The 13,161-nt window shown below is 50.4% G+C and overlaps 6 protein-coding genes across 6 annotated transcripts; 2 read left to right on the top strand and 4 right to left on the bottom strand.

Annotated features, from left to right (window-relative positions):
• Nucleotides 1-2,526: 2,526 nt before the first annotated feature.
• On the bottom strand, nucleotides 2,527-2,848 carry FA10DRAFT_270056 (hypothetical protein). The gene has a single exon (XM_025522983.1). The coding sequence runs from the start codon at nucleotides 2,803-2,805 to the stop codon at nucleotides 2,641-2,643; it is 165 nt and encodes a 54-aa protein (XP_025373884.1). The 5' UTR covers nucleotides 2,806-2,848; the 3' UTR covers nucleotides 2,527-2,640.
• Nucleotides 2,849-4,718: 1,870 nt separating this feature from the next.
• FA10DRAFT_270054 (hypothetical protein) lies at nucleotides 4,719-5,662 on the top strand. The gene is made up of 2 exons (XM_025522982.1): nucleotides 4,719-5,410; nucleotides 5,475-5,662. Exons 1-2 carry the CDS (start codon nucleotides 5,012-5,014, stop codon nucleotides 5,622-5,624), a joined length of 549 nt encoding a protein of 182 aa, XP_025373883.1. The 5' UTR covers nucleotides 4,719-5,011; the 3' UTR covers nucleotides 5,625-5,662.
• A 101-nt stretch (nucleotides 5,663-5,763) lies between these two features.
• FA10DRAFT_270053 (hypothetical protein) lies at nucleotides 5,764-6,123 on the bottom strand. Its single transcript, XM_025522981.1, has one exon. The coding sequence runs from the start codon at nucleotides 5,976-5,978 to the stop codon at nucleotides 5,814-5,816; it is 165 nt and encodes a 54-aa protein (XP_025373882.1). The 5' UTR covers nucleotides 5,979-6,123; the 3' UTR covers nucleotides 5,764-5,813.
• Nucleotides 6,124-7,466: 1,343 nt separating this feature from the next.
• On the bottom strand, nucleotides 7,467-8,172 carry FA10DRAFT_50756 (hypothetical protein). Its single transcript, XM_025525531.1, has one exon. It carries the CDS (start codon nucleotides 8,005-8,007, stop codon nucleotides 7,555-7,557), a length of 453 nt encoding a protein of 150 aa, XP_025373881.1. The 5' UTR covers nucleotides 8,008-8,172; the 3' UTR covers nucleotides 7,467-7,554.
• Nucleotides 7,716-8,696, bottom strand: FA10DRAFT_50760 (hypothetical protein). Its single transcript, XM_025525532.1, has 2 exons — nucleotides 8,550-8,696; nucleotides 7,716-8,493 (listed from the first exon to the last, which is right to left on the bottom strand). Exons 1-2 carry the CDS (start codon nucleotides 8,604-8,606, stop codon nucleotides 8,053-8,055), a joined length of 498 nt encoding a protein of 165 aa, XP_025373880.1. The 5' UTR covers nucleotides 8,607-8,696; the 3' UTR covers nucleotides 7,716-8,052.
• An 885-nt stretch (nucleotides 8,697-9,581) lies between these two features.
• Nucleotides 9,582-11,839, top strand: FA10DRAFT_289531 (hypothetical protein; the record flags this gene model as incomplete). The annotated part of the gene is made up of 2 exons (XM_025524307.1): nucleotides 9,582-9,788; nucleotides 11,639-11,839. 2 exons carry the CDS (start codon nucleotides 9,582-9,584, stop codon nucleotides 11,837-11,839), a joined length of 408 nt encoding a protein of 135 aa, XP_025373879.1.
• Nucleotides 11,840-13,161: the final 1,322 nt, after the last annotated feature.

Genomic DNA, 13,161 nt, shown 5'->3' with positions numbered 1-13,161 from the left:
CAACGTATCGTCGATCGTATCGACGTGCGTAGCGCTCTTCATTTCGCAACGACGAGCAAGACGATCAGAGAAGCTGTGGCTTCGAGGATTGACGAGGTTGCACGTCGAGAAATGGAACAATTGCATCCTTGGATGCTCCCGTTCACACCGCGTGAGCTGCGATACTGGGAATCTCGACAAATTGCTCGCACCGAGACAAACGACGAGCAGGTTAGTGATATTCCGAGCGCATGTTCTGACGCTGACCTACTATATAGATTGACAAAGGATCAATATGGCTATCTCATATGAAAGCTTGCCTGCAGTCGCCGACATGCTCGATCAGGAACAGAAGAAGAATATGGAGATCTGCCACTTCCATTTTTCACGAGGCGAAGGAGCGCGGATTGCTCGAGAAAGCCTAATCGGAAACATCCGCATGACCCAGCTTATACTATCGCAGAATTTTGTACAATCTAAGGCCTGCTAGATTTCTAATGACGAACGGGTAGCAGATTCGATCGTCGTCGACTTGAGCAGGCATGTGCTCCATGACAATTCTCGGAAATTCTACCTGACTAGCTTTGATCAGTCAAAATGAAGGGGGAGAGGTGCGAGAGCTTTGGCTTGAAGAGTAATTGACTAACACCTGATTGCCAGATGCTGACGCCGGATAACGCTCATGACAGCTGGTCTGTTGGCTGCTTCCAGTCCGAGCGGCGAGGAGAGGAGATGCTTGCATCTATCGTTATGGGCATTCTGACTGGAATGGCCTTCTTACACGAAGGAGAAAAAATGGAAGAGGGGCACACTACAGCAAAACAGAAAACATTTGGCGGTCACTGAGTAATACCTCCAATTTACACAATCTTGCAGCAAAAAATCTTATCCTGTTGGATTCTCCCTGTCTATTTCGACGTCAAAGAAGCGGGGCGATGCCGAGAAAAACCTGGTTTGGAAATGATGGCGACTTGGGTTTCGCGTCGTGAGAGCTGTAGATAATCAAATAGGTTCGCCATCTTTTTCGCAGATTCTCTAGTTTCACTTTTTTTTTTCGTAGAAAACGGTCCATGGTTTGAAGACACGCTGAGATCTAGCTCTCACTCGGGAAGTTCCAGACGTCAGAGTCGACAAATTCGACAGTGTACACTGGTTGGAGAAGGGTCTATTCGTTGGCAAAAGCGCAGGGACATTCCCGATACGACATGACTGAAGATGTCCCCACCGCCTTCGGCAGTCAGATTGCTGGAGCCTTTACATCCATCTTTCAAATGCCAGTAGGTTCAGCAGCTGTGGACAAATGTGACAGAGTCTAGAGCATGAAGGGCTGGACCGCCTGCTCTGTTTCAATGAAGCCACTCATAAAATTTCTTGTCTAGGATGAGCATTGCGTATCGCTAAGCAAATTTGTCGGCGTGAAAGTGGACCGGAGCTGCACAAGTGTTTCCAGATGGTCTATGCTCTCCTTGCCCTCCGTAAACGACAAACTCGATGTCATTTACACTCGTACAGGGCAAGCTGTGGACACAGTGTGTGTGGGGAGCGCGTACACACAGCACGAATTATGCAAGACGGTGAGTTTGCATGATCGTTGCACTGGTGAATGTCGATCATGATGAAAATCGAGTGTCTATCGAGGCTGCTCGGGTGCACTGCTAGGCGGGGGGCATGGCTAATGAAACGAAGACTTGATCACTTTTTGTGTTCTTCCCTGCGTCCACCGAAGATGCAAGAATTGAGTCTGTTGGAGCGGCACGCATCCAAGCCCACTATCTGTCTGCGAGCTGTTCGGCAACCAGACGTGCGAGAGATAACCTTCTAGCCCTCCAGACGAGCCAAAGAGGGGAGGCGGGGGGACTCGGTTGCGACATCATCAGGCTATATAATAATTCGTTTGTTCTTATGCATGCCACGAAGCTGGACGAAACCGGTCGAAGCCGGATTCAAGTGGAGCAGCCCGAGAACGCAGATGCTGAGGTACCGGGCTTTGGTAAGCCGTCTGGACACGCAATCGCTTCTCGAATGTCCGTGTCGTCGTGCCGAACAAGACACCATCTTCAGGCTATAGTTTTGCGCTTTCAGTGACTAGCAACGCAGCAAGCGGCGTGGTTCACGGCACGCTACTTCAACTGGCATGTACACAGACAATTCTCTCCCAAATAATATTTTCGTCAGGACTTGCTGCGCCTCGGTCACCAATACTTTCTTCGAGTGACCTAAGCTTTTTGGTTTGCACTTTGATAAATCGATGGCCGATCTTCTTACCAGCACATGCCATGCTCTTGAAGTAGCCTCTTGCTCCGATAGACCATTTCCCTTAGAAGCAAATTGCGCTAAATCACTCCTAAGTCTTTGTAAACGAGCTCTCTTTAGTGGCTGTCATTAGCTTCCATACCGTCATTGGGATGCCTCAGTGTTAGAATAGATCAAGAATTCAGCCGATCGCTCGCTTCATTCAAAAAAGAGACAGAGAAGGGACCATGGCTTTGCAAGCTATGCGAGAGATGCTCCCTTCGCTGTGCTTCACGTCTTCATCGCAACGTCATTCTTCGCATTCTCAACACAAACCTCGATAGGGTTTACCAAAGTCGTGCGTACGTATCAAGGGGTCAATCCACCGTCTGAGCGCCTCTCCTGTTGTGTGTCGCAATGATGCGGCAACTAGATGGTTGATGTGGGAATGATCCCATGTAGATCATCTAGTGCTAATGGCATGACATGCACTGACGTGGTGACTGCATGCTGTGTCCACACACTTGCGTCTTTGAGTTGTATTGAAAAATGGCGGGCTGAAGCCTGCATAAGTATAAGCACAAAGGCAATCATGCCGGCGGCGCACAACTGTGAACACTTGTTGCGCAACTGCTTCTTCGTAGGTGGAGAATATATTCGTCAAATTTAAGTGGACTACCATGCCAACACCTCTCATAAATTGATGAAGAAGAATTTCGATTGGAGAGAGTATCTGACAAAAATTTAATACCTGCTTGGCAATACAAATCCGAGGACGATATAAGAACATGGGCCTTATCTTTTACTGCATTTAGGCAACTACTAAATCCCATGTCGCCATCGGCACCGCTTAACGGTCCCGCTAAACGTAAGGGAGCAGCCAAGTCAATTACAGCTAGCGTTGCGGAGATACACTGTACCAATTGGCCGAATTTTCGGCGACATTTGTCCTCCGCAGCAACTATGGAAACACTGGCGCCCTTCAGAGGCCATAGAGCGGGAAGCGGGACAATGTCAGGGAGAATGGAGGGTCCGAATAGATGCGAGGACTCGCTGTCGCGTCTATGCTACCCAGCTTCGACAACAAACTCCTGACAAGGGTATAGCACCCAAGTAAAGCCCTTCTGCACACAAGGAGAGCTTTTCTGGACGGCAACTGCCAATCTTCGACACACCGCAATGCCGCTTAATGCAGGAGAGCAAGAAATACAAAGAAATGCATGTCGGTCATCGCGTGCCCATCAGAGCCACCCGCTTGTCACATCTGGACACGTCCTTACTTTGAAGACCTGAAACGACAATTCCGAGTGCCCCAAGGTGGGTCACAGACCGCTTGCGTGAGTTTGTGCTATCTCGCGGTCCTCGACATGCTTCATGAGGCTCGCGAAGACGGCATGTCAAATAGCAGGCTATCGAATCATTCAAGAAGACAGGAACATAAAAAAATGCGTCCTTGCATATGTACTTCAAGGACCACTCTGTACAAGGCGATGCGACAGGTCGAGCTTTGCAACTCCGAAGAGAGGATGGAAGAGCTGCCCAGAGAAAAGTGGATCTCCGATCGGAGCAGCTGAAGCTTCCTGGCAAGGGACAAATGATAGTTGCAGAAAGAAGTAACGGCTCGCTTTAGGAGCATCTTGACTCAAGAGGTTCATGAAACCTCATCATCATACCCTCAGCCTAAGAAAAGGGGGAAGCAATACGTAAGGACAAATTGAATTCTCCTTCACGAATTACTTTTGGTGAATTGCGCAGGCCTTCGTCGCTCTCGCGGGCGACGTTGGGCGTGATCCCGAGGTGCAATCTTCGTGACCGTATCTCGGGTCCGGGATGGCCAACCGTTCCTGGTTGAGAACTTGGTCTTTTGGTTTGTGCAAGTACGTGCCAAAAAAGCCCTCAGTTGAGCTTGGGCAAGCTCTGAATCTTGGCAATTTTGGATTGTGGTCACAATGTGGCTTTTCACGTTCACGAGGATGCAGATCGTGAATATGATCCTAGCGTGCTTAGAGCACGTAACAAAGAATTTTGATATGAAATGATGCTCGGCCGAGGAATGACAGACTTCAACGTATATCATAACACGTGGGCTAGCTAGTCGGTGTACCGAGAATCATCGATGTTAACTCCTCAAATCTCCCTCATCCTTCATACTACGCAAATGACATCAAGTCATTCAACGCGAAGCAAAGCCGCCAGTCGCACGTACCGCACGCAGAATCTGGAAGATGCAGGCATATACATCAACCGCCTCAGGCGTAATCAGTGGCCCCCTCATGTGAGAGAAATGGAGGCATTTCTGACGTTGGAAACGTTTAAAGGCATCATCTCAAGGTCCGACGTGAGTCCTCACTCTCTGACTGCGATTGACGATATCCCCGCTTAATTTGGTCAAAAGGCTGTAGCTCTTGTTGGATCGGAGGAGATGGACAGAATACCTGAGAGGGCTTTCGTCGATGAGGCCACTACGCCCGCAAGGGATGCAATCATTGCTCTTCAGAAAGCGAAGGAAATGCTAGAACGCCCGCAGAGCTTGATTGGTCAGGTTGAGTTCAGGTGGATGGAGATGATTCGCGAAATTGTCAGCGACCTGCGAACGAACGGCGCTTTGCAATACACGTGAGTTCAGCTAAAGCGCCTGAAAGATTGTCGCCGAGCACGCATGTCTCGTGTCGTCGCATGCAGTCCTGATCACCACTTTCTTCATCCCTAAACACTCACGTGCAGGGAAGACGTCACCTGGACTCAGCCAGTGGGTCTGCTGTCCGCCGAGGCCGAACCTTTGGCGGCGCCAAAGCCTGACATGGGCTTCGGGCTTCGAACGCAGCAATCTTCCCAGCAATATCTGCGGGAGCAGCATTCAGAGGCCGCAGTACTGTCGAGAAGCTATCTGAATGCACTTTCGCTTCGACACGCGATCCCTCCTTGGCCCTCGCCTGGCATTCAAGAACTTGCTTTTCCCTGTATTATCCTCGAAGCCAAGTCCGACTCCCAGCCTCTTCTCTATGCCGAGAATCAAGCTGCAGGAGGGACTGCTACCTGTCTGAAGATGATCGAACGCCTGGAGGAAGTCTACTTTGACACGAATGGACAACGCTTTTCTCCTCTTTCGGTCTTGGCGATATGCTCAGAGGGCCCAACCTTCGCAATTCTGATCGCCTTTCAGGGTGACATTTCGGATGCATCAATCGCACAAAATATCGTGATTAATCTGCAAGGTGTAGAAGTCGATGTCCACAACTCATTTTGTTCCTTCTCCGATACAGCATTTAGTCACAATCTGGAAAGGCGACATTACCGATTATTGGAACCTTTTCTTACTGCTCTTGCTCTCAAAGAGGGCCTCGTCTTGGGTCGAAGAGCGATTTCGACCTAGTGTTGTAGCCATGCTTGAAGGCCTGCGGAAGGTCGTCTAAGCGCAGTAGGCGAACTTCATGGTGCGAGTATGAAGCTCCTTGGCGATCCCTAGATTTTTCCACGCAATATATCGAACTCTCATTTGTTATCTAGATCATGACAGACTGCGCAGGATAAACGACATTCTCACCTCCAGCAAGACTGATCATTGGCATCATTCCCCGCAAATTTCGCGGAAAGAATTAGCTTCACAAGAGACGTCGCAGCCCATCCATGGTCAGAGATACTTGGTCAACCGATGGTGTTTCGACGTCTTGCAGCACCTTTGACTTACACACGATCGAAGGTGTTGAGCACAGCCGAAAACGTTGATGATCGTTTGCTCCTTCGAAAACGCGAACGACAGCATACATGGTCGTCCCATTTGTACTTCTCTTCCGCGCACTTCGCTGACTTCTTTTGCGGTCAAATTTCTTACGCTCAGCTCCGGTCGAGACTTATATCGCTTTCACCGCGCTTTCACCAGACGTCTCGCTCTATTCCTGACAGAATGGAGCTTTGTATGATTTGAAATGGGATTAGAGTCAATTCTCCAGGGTCAGCTCTTTCAGGTCGCGTCGATGCTGCCTTCTAGGACCGAAAGAGACTGCAGCGATCAATAATGCCTTGATCTCTTGCTTGCGCGCGTACAACAACATTGCTGAGGTCGAGACCTTGGCATCGTAATTTGGACAGCCTCATGCGCATGATCTACCGACCTTCAGCTCGGCGAGAAGCTTGACTGACTTGAATATTGACGAATGTGTGGCAAGATGAGAGGATGTAGATGCGGGCGGTATTTGAGAATTTCTTCACGAGATCGTGGAAGCCAATTTTGCGCGAGTGCTCAATAGCACGGAGGATCACATGCGCGGACCGAAGAAGGTCACCTGGTTTCCAGCATTGGATCTCTCCACAACCCAAAATTTTAGTTCGCCTGCCCTTTGGCTAGCACAAATGAAGGCAACGCATCCACTTTGCAAAAACCCTGGGCTAAGACCATTACAAACGGAGAAAGAGAGGAGAAGCAGGCGGCTGAAATGAGAAGAAAAAGATGATGACCGGCCTCATTTACACTGAAAGGTCCGCCGACGAAGCCGACGAAGCTACTCCACGAATCAATCCCCGCCTGTTCAACCGCCTCTTCAATGAATCTGCTTGATTTGCTGGAACATATCCACATGATTTGCCATAATGGATGAGAGCACGGCGAAGGTAAAGGTGTCGATCTTATTGACGCTGATTAGCTCTGCGCGCTCGAGAATCAAGATTCCAAAGAGGTGCGCTACGATGAAAAGCTCTCTTGGGAGAATGGGCGTTGTATCCTATAGTGAGCGGGATGCTTCAAAAGTCTTGGAGAAGAGCTGCCGCTTCTTCCTCGTCTTTACGCTCGTCCGCGTGATCCAGGCTACATGAGCTAAAGAGCTGGAGAGATTTTTCATCTTCCTTTGTTTCCTTTGATTCGTTCGGAGCTGTCGCCGCTGGGGAACTTAGCTTCGAAACTTGGACCGGCCTGATGATGTTTCACTGCTCCTTAAAACCCCAGAGCTGACGAACACCTCGCATGCCACCATAGTACCAAGCGCTGGCGGCTAGAGCGACGCAGATGCACACTGCTGGACAGAGGCAAAAAGCCGAAGTTAAGTACAGCTTTGTCGTAACCATCTGGCTCTTTCCCGGGAAGAGAGGCAAAGGCAGGACAGCATTTTTCTTGCGCAGCAGTGGCAAGAGGCAGAAAAGATGCTTAATAGGGAGAGTAGATAGACGAGGTTGACAGAGCACGTCGTCGCTCGATAGACGGGCGTCTTGAAGGGTGGAGGCTTGGCGACGGAGAGAGACGGAGAAGATAAAGAGATGTGGGCGGCACCGTACCAGAAGCGAATGTCTGTACTTAGAGTCAAATCGCCGTGCGCGGCTTCTGTGTCGGCAATTGCCTGCTTCAAGACCTCGCTATCGAGGGGCGATTCTTCTGCCCCATCGCTGTCGGCATTGTTCAAGCGCGAGATGTCGAAGCGATAGACAGAGGGCGCAGAATTCGACAGAGATAGCAGCTAGACTGGTCCAGATAAGAATCTGAGCCATCGCCATGAATTGTAACAACGTCTTGTCCGATGAGAAGGCATCAAGAAAGTCCTGATCCGGCTTGCGTCCCTTGAAGGCGCTCTGTCGGTAAGTAACAGTGGCCCTGACTTCGTCGAAGAGGTAAATGAGACCGTTGACGAGGAGGAGACTTGCAATGTACAATCTGTTGCTTAGGGAAAGCTGACCGGTGGAGGAGCTGACGCCGTAGGTGCTGGGTGGCACAAAGGTTGACCACGATCCAGCGCCAAGTGCAGACAAAAGCGCACATGCAAGCACAGTTGGAGGCTCGTTGCCAGTCGAGAAACAGATGACGGCGGACATGCAAAGCGGTGCAACGACCGTGTAGCATAGCCAAATCCGAGCATACTAATATTTCGATTCTTGTCGCAAAGCGACCGCAAGGGTCGCGTTGAGAACGCTGTCTTTCTTGGTCTGGAGATCGACAATCGTGCGAGTCACGGAGGGTTCGGTGCACTTCGTGATGCGGCCCAAGAACATCGCCAGCGACAAGGCGTTGAAAAATAACAACAAACCAGGCGAGGCAAGTACCAGTACTTGGCGGATTACGCTCAAGATAGGTCGCTGGCCATTGTCGAGCTTGGTAATGGCGAACACGAGAACCTGACCGACGAGGAGACCAAGGCTGAACCTGATGGTCTTAGCAGCGGCAGAGCCTGACATCTTCATCTTTTTTTTTGGTACACCGTGGGCATCAAGAGCATGGACGCCACGCCATTGCAGGAATAATTGCCGGGTCGAATATGGCAAGAAAGCTAGGACGATGGAGAAAATCACTACAGGCAGGAGCTGCAGGCTTGAGTCAGTCCAACGTCACTGTGAGATCGTTCACCGATTTCACTCACCCTGTGGGCACCTGCCAGGACCGAGTTGTCTTTGGCCGTAACACACTCGGTGGTCATTTCGTGGTCGTCTACTTATGGCTTGTATGGTGATGTTGGGAGGAAGGAGGGTGGGTCCGCTCCGGCAACGCGAAGAACGATGGCGCGTGGGCTGCGGCCGCTAGTGGCTTCACCATATGCAATCCTCCGCTAGGCACGGAGCTGCACCGTGATGCAAAGTCACGTGACGTTATATCAGCCTACGGAGCGAAGAAATATCTGTATGCCAGCTCCTCCCTTTCGCTCTGCTTGCCTATCCCTTCAGACAAAGCCCGTCCCTATCTGGTCTCCGACAAAGATGTCGCCCCTGGGGTGCTTATGAGGCAGAGGGTCCTCTGAAAGACTCTTACGGGAACAGTTTCTTCTTGCCAAAATGGCGACGACAGCCAACAAAGGCGCAGGAGCTGGCGTGCCTCGCGAATCACGTTCCTCCCTGCTCTATCAGGAGGCCAAAGGCCATCTCGCCACGCTCAAAGACCGGCTAAAGAATCAAGCTCTAATAACTTGAGCCATCTGTCGTCATCTCCCGAAGTAGACTCCGCAAGGCATGAGCTTCGCAACGTGTACTTGAAATTGCTCTTTTCGTGCACCTTCACCGGCCGTGCAAAGGGCGCGGACTCGAGCCTGTGAGCCGAAACAACCTACGAGCTCATCGCAATCTGTCGAGCGCGCATCTTCGAGCTCGGCAAGCAATTTCGAGGCCTCAATGACGAAGCAAGGACAGGTGAAGGTAGCAAGGAAGAGCGAAAGAAGCAGGCAAAAGTGCAAAGCCAGGATGCTTTGGCCCTCCAGCGTCAGCGCGCGGCCTTTCGCGAATTCCTTGACCAGGAAGAGGAATGATGGAGAGACTTAGCGGGCCGCGAAGTCCAATTCTTTAATGTGCAAAAGGCAAAGCTTCGCCTTATAGCCCTCGGCATCCCATGCGAGCCCGATAATTCGGCGAGCGGCGAGGTTGGAAGTGTGCAGTCAGTAGCGACGTCTGCATTGGCAACTGGCATGGATCGAATCACGCTTGCTGCAAGAGACGATCCGAAGCTCGTTGATGCAGCCCAGATCCCCGCAAAAGAGGCTCGTCTGATTGAAATGATTCACAAAGCTTTAACTTCGTGCGGCGATTTGGCAAGATATCGCGAGCTCTATCGAGACGACCGCAAGAGCCCTGACGAGAAGGCCATGGCTGCTGGAGGGCATGCGCCAGCTCGGGTGGGAGGCGTCGACGGCGGACGGAGAGGCTCTGCTGGTCGAGATTAGCGTGGTGGAGCGAACTCAATCCGGTCGAGTCGAAAATCCTCGCCCAGGCCTCGCGACCAATGAGCAAGCCCGCTTGTTGTTTCCCGACAGTGGCAGCCATTCCAACCAGCTGGCTGTCTTGGCTTTGCACAAGGACGATCTTCTCTCATCGATCAACTACTACTACCGCGCCCTTTGTGTCAACGCTTTACAGACTAATGTTCTTGTCTATTCTTGATAGCTGAGCTGCTTCTTCCAACTTTACTCCTGGCCATATCGATGGCCTCTCGTCACTATTGGCGAATCGTGCGCTGCAAGCCAATTCCATCGTTAGAGACATTGTGACTGCCATTGCCTCGCACTACAAGACAAGGCTCTGGAGGACAACAAAAGGCTCTTGAAATCCGCCTTAGGTCCAAAGACGCAGACACTAGTCGCCTCATTGCTCAATTGAACAGTGAGACTTCTGCAGCCGACGCAGAACACTAATCCTTGTCATTGTCTTGGCCACGATCCTTGTCGTTGTCGAGGTGGGCGCGTTCAAAACACGCAAAGCCCTCGAAAGCCAGAAATGGCATCCTCCCAGCACAGCAGACGAGGGAGGAAGCGCAAGCATTGCTAGAGACATTACGGCCGTTTTCCGGCGGACCCTGTCAGCGCTGAGGATCGTAAGACAAAAGGCTCAAGAGTCACCTTGAGCACATTCACCGAAGCGTAGACCAAGCTGTCAATGGCAGTCAGAATACGCCGAGGGAGAGCATTCATTCCCACAACGACGCAGAGCACGATGACTGACGAAGATGAGTCGAGAGCCCGACAGATAATTGATGCTGGGGTCCCTCAATTTATTTGCCATTTACAGCCTCGAGCTTTCAACATATAAGCCTTGTGGAATCATGACGCAGAAGTAAGTCAAGGTCTTTAACGTTTGTGGCGCAATGCGGACCGAAATTCGCTTGATAAGCTTGGGATTGCCCGCATGCATTATGGGCTAAATAAGATCGAAAGCAACAATGGCAATCTCATTGCGTGTTCCTCTATTCTCTATGTGGCTCTACTTGCGGTCCGTTTGTGTGTCGTCGCCCACTTCGTCAGCGATTGCATTCCTATTGGACAGTTCTTGTTTTGTGACTGGTATTGAGGGAGAAAACGTAACCTTAAAGTTGAGATTTCATTGAAGTTACGTAGGACTCATGCATGTTTCCGCACATTTAAGTGTGCTTCTGTAAAGGCACAATGCTCGTGGTATGGATCTCCGCTCAAAGCCTCGTTCACTGATCGGCGTTTGCGGATCCATTTTTGTTTGTTTGGCCATTCGATCATGACAATGCGTATCGATATTTGGCTATCGCAGAGCCCGACCAAGGGTGGGATAGTAGGCCTAATTAGTCGCGTTTGACAGTCATGTCCTCGCATTGATCGGGAATGGCTTGGTCTTTACTGTGCGAAGCCCTGTTCAAATGTGGCAGACCGCTGTTGCTGGATAGTATTTCATTGCTGGCATTCGCTGCATTTCTCCGATGATGCTCAGAAACGGGCCTTCGGGCGAGCGAAACATATTTGAAGAATCATTAGAATAAGCGCTGTGTGCTGCAATCCACATAGAGTCTTGCTCTTTACGAGCAATTTAAAGGTATAGTGGTGCAGTCTGAACAGGTCTCATCTACGACGGCTTGACTTGACAGTGTTCTAATGAGATCCAAGAATGATATCGTTTCCCGTGCTCTTGTCGGCCCCAAATGATCGGCATCATGCGTGTGAAAGGGCAAAAACACAGCAAATGCTTATGTAGCCTATGAGTGAGCTGACGATTATTAAGATAGAACCACATTGTCTTTGACAACTTTGATCCTAACTCTCATCCCAATCCTAACCCTGGCTCCCAGAACAAGCCGGCTCCCGGCACAACTCGGCGGCACTCCACGGAATTTGTCGTGGTCGGCAAGGGCATGGAGCAGATGCCGTTCTTTTCGCCAGAATGTCAAAGCAGGGCAAACCAAGTCATGCACCGACTTCCATCTTAGCTTCGATGAGGGGCAAAAGGCGTACGAGCACTTCATCAAGGGCCGGGTGCTAGAAGAGCGGTTGTCAAAGTGACAGATGGGTAAACATCACCTTCTATGCTGCAGCAGATGCGCCCATTCTTTCTTTCAACAGCCCGGGAGAAGCTTACTTCTTCTTCGCGTTCTAGAATCGTTCTCTACATTGCCTTTCCTATCTTGAACTTATCTTGAATCTCAACACATCTCCGGCCTCAGTCATGAGGAAGACAAGTCTTCCCTGTGGGAGCAGCACCCAAGGCAGTGCAAGCGTAAGGTTCTTAGCATGCTGCTTGCGATTCGCGGTCTCACCACGTCTCTGCAGCTGGGTGGTCCTCACTTTTTCTGCTGTTTAGCACCCGCTATTGATCGAAAATCTTAGCACAGGGTCCTCGATCCGCGAGTCATTTTTCGCTGGGCTCATAGTCAGTTTGCTAACAGTCTTGAATATTGTCCAAGTCAGAAATTCAAAGGCACGGAGCACGACGGCGGTACCAAGGCGAAGCCTGATGGAATGGATGACTCATGGAGAAGGGTCGTGCTGTACCTGCCGTCCATGTGATTGCTGTTCTCGAATTATTTTCTCCGCGCACTGATGCTGGCTAACGTCGATGCCAAGTTAATTTTGCTAGAGTACTAATCGCATGATATAATCGCATGATATTTATGAGTTTGTGTTGTGTTGTAAAGTGGCTTAAATAGACCGGTGGAAGACATCAAAAATGGTTTTGAATCTTTTGAGGCATCAAAAAAGGTACAACACTTTACTCAAAAGCCTCAGTACCTTGCTTAACGACCATGTCTTGCACGCGGTCAATGTCCTGAAATCTGGGATCACACCGGCCCGCGTTCCCTATTCTTGCAGTAGCCGTCATCACAGGTAGCAAGTTACTAGCGGCCGGATGATCTTCACAATTCTCATGCTGAGATGCCCTTGTCCGACAGCTGGATGATCTTCACACTTCTCATGCCAAAGTGCCCTTGTCCAGCGGTCTCATCTCATCGTAGATTTCGACTCGCGGTACGAGTTCATGCTCTCCTGTGGTAAATAGACAGCTGACTCTTAATGGCGACCTTAACTCATTCGGGGAGCAAAATCGCCAATGCAAGCTCCCGAATCGAGCCAAAGTTTGTTTGCCAGATGAGGCGGAGCTCTGCTCGCCAACGACAAATCCAGACGAGTTTGGCGTCCAGGCACTAACCGGACTTTTGTCTTTGGGCAAAATTTGTTAGAGCCTGCATTGTGGGACGAAGGTGGTTCCTGTGATTTTCTATGTGGTTTTTCTTCTCAAGTGGCCTGCTATCGG

The sequence above is a fragment of the Acaromyces ingoldii genome (assembly GCF_003144295.1).
Source record: "Acaromyces ingoldii strain MCA 4198 unplaced genomic scaffold FA10scaffold_10, whole genome shotgun sequence".
NCBI lineage: Eukaryota > Fungi > Basidiomycota > Exobasidiomycetes > Exobasidiales > Cryptobasidiaceae > Acaromyces > Acaromyces ingoldii.
This window is presented reverse-complemented; position numbering and strand designations above follow the sequence as displayed.